General features: G+C 45.2%; 1 protein-coding gene across 1 annotated transcript in view; it reads left to right on the forward strand.

Annotated features, from left to right (window-relative positions):
* LOC144141201 (mediator of RNA polymerase II transcription subunit 27-like) overlaps positions 1–9,086 on the forward strand; it is a 74,217-nt gene that overhangs the window by 50,282 nt on the left and 14,849 nt on the right. Inside the window, exon 7 of the mRNA XM_077672769.1 lies at positions 2,222–2,299. Within this exon, the coding sequence (XP_077528895.1) occupies positions 2,222–2,299 (78 nt within the window). The remainder of the gene's footprint in view (positions 1–2,221; positions 2,300–9,086) is intronic.

The raw sequence follows: 9,086 nt of genomic DNA on the forward strand, positions 1-9,086 counted from the left end.
TGAGAGAGTGCCTAAGGTAACCCAATTTTTAAAGTAAAATAGGCTCAAATGTGAATTTCATAAAACATATTACAGTATGGAATGCTGTAAGGATGGAAAGATAACCCTAGCACGTTATTTGCGCAGAAGTAGGCTCAGTTGAAGACGATTGTATTTTGGTATCGCACCGACTGTATTTACTTGACTCTAGGCCAGCCCCGACTCTAAGCTGACCGCTGAAATTCTGAAGGTCAGAAAACGGAAAACACATTTCCTCAAATGTAAGCCGGCCCAAATAGGCAAGGATGACAACGGCCACTAAACTAAAACGACATTTATTAGCAATGAACCTGCTTTGGTTCACTCAGTATTGCCATCGTTGCTGTCTTTGTGCTTTTGGTAGCTCTCACCCTCGTAGAGTGTGTGCACAGTATTCAGTGCTGTCAAGTGCATTTGCAATGCTGCATGTTTTCAATGAGCCTGCAGTCAAGCAGTTCGGGGGCACTATCCTGGCTTTGTCTCGAGACCTTCTCCATTCGAGACGCCTCTTTCACGAATACCGAGTTGCCACCTTGCCTGGAGGCAAGGCAACAGCCGAGCACTAGGCAGTTATTGCTCCAGCAGGAAGAAGACACACTGGGCAGTACTATCTAAACGTTCTCTCACGTCGGAAGCTTAACAGGGGCACTTGTTATCCTCCAGAGTATTATGATTGATTGATTGATTCTAGGGTTTACCGCGCCGACGCAACGCAGGCGAAGAGGCGCGTTGTAGTGGAGGGCTTCAGATTAATTTTGACCACCTGGGGATTTTTAGCGTGCGCCGAAATCTTGTACACACGGCCATTTTTGCTTTTCGCCTCCATCAGAGTATAGTATTATGGTCTCTGATTGGTGCAAAGATTACGTGCGCGGTGTTGCGCAGGCCTGCAATCTTTGCATTAGTTTGCTATTGCGGATAACTAGCAGAAAATGAGGAAACTGGAGGCTGCTAAGTTAGTACGATGTAATGGCTGCCTCATCTTGGTGCAAAAATAGCTACATTTCTAGCATTTTTTTTCTCTTTTTCCGGCCTCTGAGTTGGGTGTTTGGCAGAATTTTTGTGTTTTCTTAGGCAGCAGTCTCTGAACAAGAAGGGCCGCTGCGTAGCTTAACTCTATCTACCATTAGCCTAGACCGCAGGTGGCTTTCTGGTGAAGGACTGGGTTTTTTCTCCCACAACTTATGCTGCAGTATTATGATCCACAGCTTCGTATAGTACAAGAAAGACTAACATGCGCAAGCGCTGTGCCGGCAGTGTTTTTCTCTGGTTGTCACCTTTTTCGTGCTGTACGAAGCTACGGGTCACCGACACCAGTGAGCCCAAACCCACGTTCTACTATGAAATGTTGTGCTTGTTCCGAGATGAGAATTTGGGCGTAGTTGTGGATTTACCAACTTCTTGTGCTGTTGCAGCCAGTTTTTACGTGTGTCAGTATAGTGGCGGCCGGCAAAAGCACAACTGTAGAGAACAATGTTGGTTCTGGCGAAGAAGTATTCTTACCCTCACACAGGAAAGTGTTATCCCCTTCACCCCATGTGCACTGTTGCATTTTGCATTGTTACAGTCCCCAGGTGTAGCTTCGGTGCATAAAGCCCCCAAATATCCTTGTTTATTATTTTGCGTTATAGGGCTGCTGAGAGATGGGACTAAAAGTTGAGGAAGACCATTATGATGGTGGTAGAGCAAACTACCTAAAATGTTCTACAGATTTCGAAGGCCGCTGTTCAGAAACAGACCAAGTGTTCTCTGCTTTGAGTGCCTAGTCTCCCGCTGAGCACAATGTGTACAGTGCAGTTCAAGGTGCAGTTCATGTGGGAAAAATCATTTGATGTTCCAACAACTTTGAGCAAATCTTTTCAACCTGTTATTGAAGTGCTGCCCTCAAAAGACTGATGGGTGCAGGAACTGAGATCAACTGTTTTGTTTTGATCGTACCGCACAATATCTCCTTTTTTTTTTTTTTTACCATAAGCGTTGGTTTTGCATGTACCTTCAGCCATACAGAAAAACTTTGCTGTGAAGCATGTTTTACTGCTAACATTGGAAGGGTTGAAACTTGGCACCTTTGCCTTAAATTTCCATGCACCTTTCCTTTCTTATTTTTTGTTTGAAGCTTGTTCTGTTCGTTAGTTGCCTAGGAGTCACAGCAGCACAATTCTCCAGGTGCTGCAATCAAATGCTCTTTTCTTTTGTGTGGCAGGTAACGGACCATGCCAATGCAGCGATGCTTCACTTTTTCTCGCCACAACTGCCTGACCTGGCCGTAAAGTCGTTCTTGGTAAGTGGCTGGTAATTTGAAGCCAGTAGTCAAAGCAACAGCATGAATTTCTCGTAGATATGTCATAAAGAAAAAAATACTAGTAAAGCTTGCAGCCATTGCTATTGCTCATGTCTCTTTTTGATGGAGCGATTGGTGCATGTGACTTGTACAAGAGAAAGTTTTTTTTGTGCCCAACTTTACGAGTAGCATATGCACATGGGGTTTTCTTTGTTTGCCAGTACTAGTTCTGCTTGAAAAAAAAAAATGCCTTCAATGGACCTTTTATATGTTGCTGTTGCTATGACCTTTAAGTCTTGATAGTCTTTTCAACCACCTCTGCCTAAGATGTTCATGGCATTTCATTTAACCTTTACCTTTCTATTTCTCCTTTTTTGCTTTTGTGTGTTACAGTGGTAGTTGGATGAAGTAATGTTACATTGGCGTTTTTACACGTTTGTGATACTACAGCAATTCTTACCGGTTCGCTCAGATCGTTTTGCTTGAGCTGCTTCATTGAACAGAAAACCATGGCAGGCACAGAATATTTAAGGAATGGTTGGAGTGTCAGTGGCTAAAAAAAACCTCCCGATTGAAGGGTTAACATAAGCCCAGTATGGTCTGCACTATTTGTATTCAACCAGCAACCCTGGTAGGATCCAAAGAGAAGAGACCTGTTGTTTTCCTAAGTACTGGGCCATAAGACGACATTTAATGGCTTGGAAGCCCTTAATAAATTGGTCACACTAAAAGGGCTTCTATATCATCATCAGTAGCATCTCCAATGCCCTAATTTTTTTTTTGCTGGAGAGAGAGAGATAAAAGTTTATTTATCTTAAAACTTTTTTTTTTCTATGACAGCTGCCATGGCAGAATGTTGATTGCAACATTCAGTTTGTATGGAGATCGTGCAAAAAAAAAAATTTTCTTGACCTGTGTCCACTTGCAACAGGGTGTGCACACGTCTTTGAAATCCTTGAAAAATCCTTGAAATTGAAAGAGCTTTTAAGGCCTTGAAAGTCTTTGAATTCTTGGGGTTCTCGCGGGGCCCGATTGTGCAAATGCATTTTATGGTGGTTGGGCGTGGTCCCGACAAGCATCATTCCTTACTGCTTTCCGCAACACCAGGACTGCGAAATCAAACTTCCTGCATGAAAAAAGGTGACCGAGCGCACGTGCGTCCACCGTGCAATTTTTTACAGCGTAGCTGCTGCAGGCTAGGTTCTGACCAAAACTGCGTGCATCGACAGGGTGTGCAGAAGAAGTTTCGTGGAGAAACAAATATTACCCGGTTAAAAAATGTCCAGATTTTTCTAGTGCCACTGTCTAGCCAACTTTCTGGTCAATGCTCTGCAGCTCTCAATCTAATGTAGCCATATTGAAAAAATAATAATGCTGAAATAGGCAGCTACGACAACTCTATCATTATGCCGCCTTTCATTTACCTTTCGTAATTGGTTCACTGTGAAGTTGTGAACGCTAAAAGATTCCTGACTGCTGTCAATATGTGGCCGTCTACCAAGGGAGTATGGTTATAGAAAATGGCTGTAACTCTTGTTCTATCGAAACTATCCCAAAAGAGATTATATGGCATTTAGCCACCAAGGCAAGTGTAACATTACGGCAGGTTTCAGCAATATTTCTCTTTTCAATTCATAATTAAGTAGTTCACAGCGAAGTTGTAAATATTGTGGAATTCTTGTCTTCTGTTAGTGCATGGGCTTCTACAGGAGGGAAATGGACATCCCCAGGCTTGTCCACTGGAATAGAACTCTGGTCCGTCAAAGTTTCATTCGGCTAATTAACTAAAAAGTATGCTCATCACAAATTATAAAAAACTCTGCTTGATTCCTCTGTCATAGGAATCGATCAAACACGAAAGTGAAATGTGCAGTGAAATCGGCAGCTGAGCATGATTTGTGGGTCGGCGGCTGTCTTGTGGGTGTGCTTGGCGAGCGACGTCCTGCTGGCAGGTCGCTTTGGCAAAGATGTACTGGAGTCGTTTCCGTGACGGATATGACGTCAGTGAAATTTTGGGGTATCAGGGCATAAAACACTCATGTTCAAATATAAAACCCAAAAACGAACAACCCTAAGTATAATGTACTCTTTAGTACTAAAGGTTGCTTCCCAGCAAGAAGACCCTGTGTGCAGGGGTGCACCCTTTACAGGCCGCTTGCTTCGTTGTACTGGCGTCACTTCCGTGACGGATATAAAGTCAGCGAAATCTTCGTGTATCCGGGAATAAAACACTTTAGTGTTAATATGTTTGTTTCGTGCACTTCTTGGCCTGCACCCAGCTCCGCCGGTCATCCTTGTTTACAAGGTGAAAGGGCACTGATTTTATTATTTTTGTTTCTCATCTGGCTTGCCTTCACTTTAGAGCTGAGTTCACCTTAAGTTGCTGGCCACAATGAGACTACAGCGCCTCAACCTCCTAGGAGAGATGTTGGGACATCATACCTATTTGTAATAAAAATGCAGTACACGAATCTAACATGAATCTTAACAGTTGTATTTAGTAGTATTTGACTTTCTTTTGGCTTTAGCTTTAGCTGAATTCATTGGCAATTCACTAAAAAAAAGTACAGCCTCATAGCCTGAGCGTTGTCTGGTCCGTGTCCAGTTCGGTGCCATCGATGCATTGTTTGCTTTCTTTTTCCCACATGTTGGTTGTGATGCACATAGTGATAAGATGATCCATACGTGTGAAAGAAGCTTCAAGCACTTGTTGCCTATTTAATGGCCTCTGCCGATGGATTTTCAAAAAAAAAAAAAACATCACATCATGCACGTGGTGAAATCAAATTGCCTGAGAAAAACTGCAAATGCTAAGGCAGTGATAGCATTGAGGGTCGAATTTTTTCGCAAAATGTGACCCCCCAAGGTCGATTTTTTGTTATTGCTGATTTCAATTCTTCGGATGAATCTATTTCGAGAAAAAATTATTGTAATTTTTTTAGGGTGACCATAAATTGACAAAAAAATCTTTTTTGTTGTTACATACATGTGGTTTATTCATGAGTAACAGAAGAATTCAAAATAAAAACGAGAGAGTAACAAGCCGGCACCTTTTGAGTGAATCGAAATCAGATAGACATCAGTTTCGCGGGCGCAAAAAGCGGGGAGCGCCCAGAGGACGATACCAAAACCAGTAGCTGCGCGTGCGTAGTTGGATGCACGAGCGATAGACGATGCACTGCTCCTATAAAGTACAAAAAAAAAAAAGGAGAAAAGAGGCTCATCAGTTTCGCAGGCGACCTTGGTCTGTGGCAGGCGCAAGAAGCGAGAGGTGCCCGGGTGCGCGCTGGGTGATACCCAGCGCGCCCGGTGCGCCGCCGAAGTAAATCATAAAAAAATAAATAAAAAGAAGAGCCATCGGCGCAAGAAAATAATTTGACGTATTTCCGCAGTGTGGCAGCACATGCCAAGCAAGAGAAGTTGGCGAAAAAGGCGCGCTTTTTAAACATACAAGCGAGGACGTATATGTAAGTCCGTAACCTTGAAAGGGTTAAGACGCAAATGAAACACAATCTGGAAGACCTGCCCTGAGCTTCAGAATTTTGTCTTGTCGAATGAGACTGTATGTGCAATCTTTAAAGCTTCGTCTAGTTCAACAAAACTGTACATAGCAGTTTTCCTTTCTGCAGCAAAATTTAACTTGTGTGAACTATCGCAGTATTTTTTTAATTTTTGAAAGGTCCTTGAAAAGTCCTTGAATTTTTTTCTTGGAAACTTCTCTGATCCCTGTGAAAGTTCTGTGGCACTGAATGAAGTTGATCAAAAGAAAACTAAATAAATATGACCTTAGACGAAAGTTCTAAACACACTAATAACTGTGTTCTTAGTGCCGGCCTATATTGTTTCACTTTTGCCCATATTGCCTCAGTGCAGCACGAAATCTGAAATTTTTTCAATAGATCTTGCGTTTTTTCATCAGAAAATCATCTTTCGTGGCTGGAATGGAGCTGAGTGAGTTACCAAAGGCTAGTTCTTTTAAATTGAATTACCGTATTTACTCGCGTAATTTGCGCCCTCGCATAATTTGCGCACCCTTAAGTTTTTTTCCAGGTTTACAGAAAGAAAATTTTACTCGCATATTTTGCACTCCCTGTCTCGCCCAAGAGAACCCATTGGCACGTGCGCACAAACAAGCACGCTTTGGACGGCGGCATGGCGCATGAGAGAGCAGTGATACACGATGCTGCGCGCCAATAGTCCCTCCATTCTTTTCTCACTTCCCTTCTGCGTGTCTGGATGCGCCTCCACTCTGCCCCTCCGTGACGGAGCGCAGGCGAGGAGGAACATCAAGGCGCCCTACCCGGCTACATTCCCCTTCTCTGCCCTTCCCGACACATGCACACCCTTCCTCTCGTCCTTTCTGCTGGGAGTCGGAACTGCTCGAGCGTGTGCCTTCCTCCTCCTTTCCTTTCTTTTGCGCCGTGAGAACCCGCACACAACACACACAAAGGCAGACGCGGAGTCGGAAGCACTAATTTCTGCATCGGAGGTGTGAGAAGGCATATCAGCCCTGCCGCGGTGTCGCCTTGCCGGCTCTTCTTTCCTGCGTTCGCGCTGCGAGAGAATCCTCTGCCTCTTTCCTGCATACGCGCTGCGACGGAATCCTCCCTTTGTGTTCACGTTTTGCCGTCGCCGTCAGTCAGTCACCTTTTGCTACAGTAGCGACGGGCTACAATAACTATACGGTGAAATTCAAACTCAGTGTCATTGAGTTTGCCGAGGAAAAAGGGAACCGTGCCGCCGCAAAGCACTTCAACGTGAACGAGAGCCACGTGCGGTATTGGAAGAAGCAGAAGAGTTCCCTCCAAAATACCAAATCTGGAAGGAGGGCGTTTCGGGGACCAAAGCAAGGAAAGTTTCCTGCCGTGGAAGAAGAGCTGTTGAAGTATGTTCGACAGATGAGGTCGTCCTGTCTTGCCGTGTCGTGCGAGATGCTACAGTTTGAAGCAAGGAAGATCGCACACGAGAAAGGGATCCCTGCTGCAGCATTCAAGGCGAGCAGAGGCTGGGTGACGCGCTTCATGAGGCGCCAACAACTGTCTCAGACTGAGAACGACCCTTTGCCAGCGATTACCACAGGACTACGAGGAGGAAATTGTGTTGTTTCACCGCTTCGGGATTGGATTACGCCGAACGGGCAACTTCATCATGTCCCAGATTGGGAATGCTGACGAAACGCCACTGACATTCGACATGCCGCTCAACACCACAGTGAGCGAGAAAGGCGTCTCGTCTATGCCCATCAAGACCACCGGCTGCGAAAAACAACGCTGCACGATGATGCTTGCCGTGACAGCGGATGGCCGCGAACTCCCACCCTTCGTCATCTTCAAGAGGAAGACAGTGCCCAAAATGAAGCTGGGGGCCTGCATTTACATCCGTGCACAAGAAAACAGGTGGATGAACGAGGAGCTGATGCAGGACTGGATCGACACTGTCTGGGGCAAGAGACCGGGGGCTTTGCGGCGACTGCCATCACTGTTGGTGTTCGACAGCTTCAAAGGGCATCTCGGGGAGAGTGTGAAGGAGAAGTTGTGCGACATGCGGAGCGACCTGGCCGTTATTCCAGGTGGTCTAACATCTGTCCTGCAGCCCTTGGATGTGTCGGTCAACAAACCCTTCAAGGACTACGTGCGCAAGATGTACGTCAAGTGGATGGCCAGCGGAGAGCAAGGGCTCACTCCCACTGGGAGGATAAAGCGACCGCCACTGGAGACGGTCTGCAAGTGGATCGTGGCAGCGTGGGACATGGTCTCACCCAGCATCGTGGAGCACAGCTTCAAGAAGACAGGGCTGTCGATTGCGCTCGACGGAACTTAGGACGATGCGCTTTGGGAGGGTAGTGATGGCGGCCGTGACGACGACTCGGAGTCGGACTTCTCGACCAGCGATTCCGACTAGACCACAACCAGACTAGACTTTTGTACTTTTGACTGTGTACTTTCAACTACTTTTCTGTGTACTTTTGACTGTGTACGCGTTTAAATAAACAAGTATCGTTCGCTTGTGCTATCATACTCGATTTTCTCTTATTTGTAACTCCGCGTTAGGACCATTTACACGTTATTTTGGACTTTTCGCAAAATACTTGCATAATTTGCGCACCCCCTTTTTGTGGCCCTAAATTCGTGGAAAAAAGTGTGCAAATTACGCGAGTAAATGTTGCGTTTTGTTTTCATGGCCCCTTTAAGCAGGAGGCACTGCTTGAGTTCACACCACTTAGTGCGGTAGCTGATAAAGAAAAGTTTGGCTCAGAGAATCATCACCTGCAGCCAAATGCAGTGGCTTACTACCTGCCGTGTTTCCACCTGGTAGTGCCTCTGGAGTGCAGCTCGTCCAGCTTTGCCAAAGACCCACAAGTCCGCATAAGTTGTGAAATGTCTGGATCTGGGTGTCTACACCTGCTCCGAGGCATTACCACTGAAAAGGAAAGCAATGCAAGCCACGCTCTCAATTTACACTGCGTGGTCCATTGAAGAAAATTGTCACCATTCTCTTTGCAGGTTTAAAGATCTAAAAGCAGCTTCCACTGCTTTGTCGCCAGTATTATTCTCAGGAGATTACCACCGTAGAGCCTACTGCCATTAAAGTTGGCCCTTGAGCGACTGCAAAACTTGATCAAATCATCTGGAAGGCTGAAGTAACAAATGGCAACAAAGTGAACAAAGTTATATCCCATTTATTGCTAGAAATAGCCTCTTATGCTTAGTTGAGAAGATCAGCTTTAATGTACTTAGGACATTGAGAAAAACACACAGTACGGTGCCATTGTTGTGTTCTTCTTGGT

The sequence above is a fragment of the Haemaphysalis longicornis genome, unplaced genomic scaffold (assembly GCF_048455015.1).
Source record: "Haemaphysalis longicornis isolate Haplotype H1 unplaced genomic scaffold, Haemaphysalis longicornis Haplotype H1 scaffold_1, whole genome shotgun sequence".
Classification (NCBI taxonomy): Eukaryota; Metazoa; Arthropoda; class Arachnida; order Ixodida; family Ixodidae; genus Haemaphysalis; species Haemaphysalis longicornis.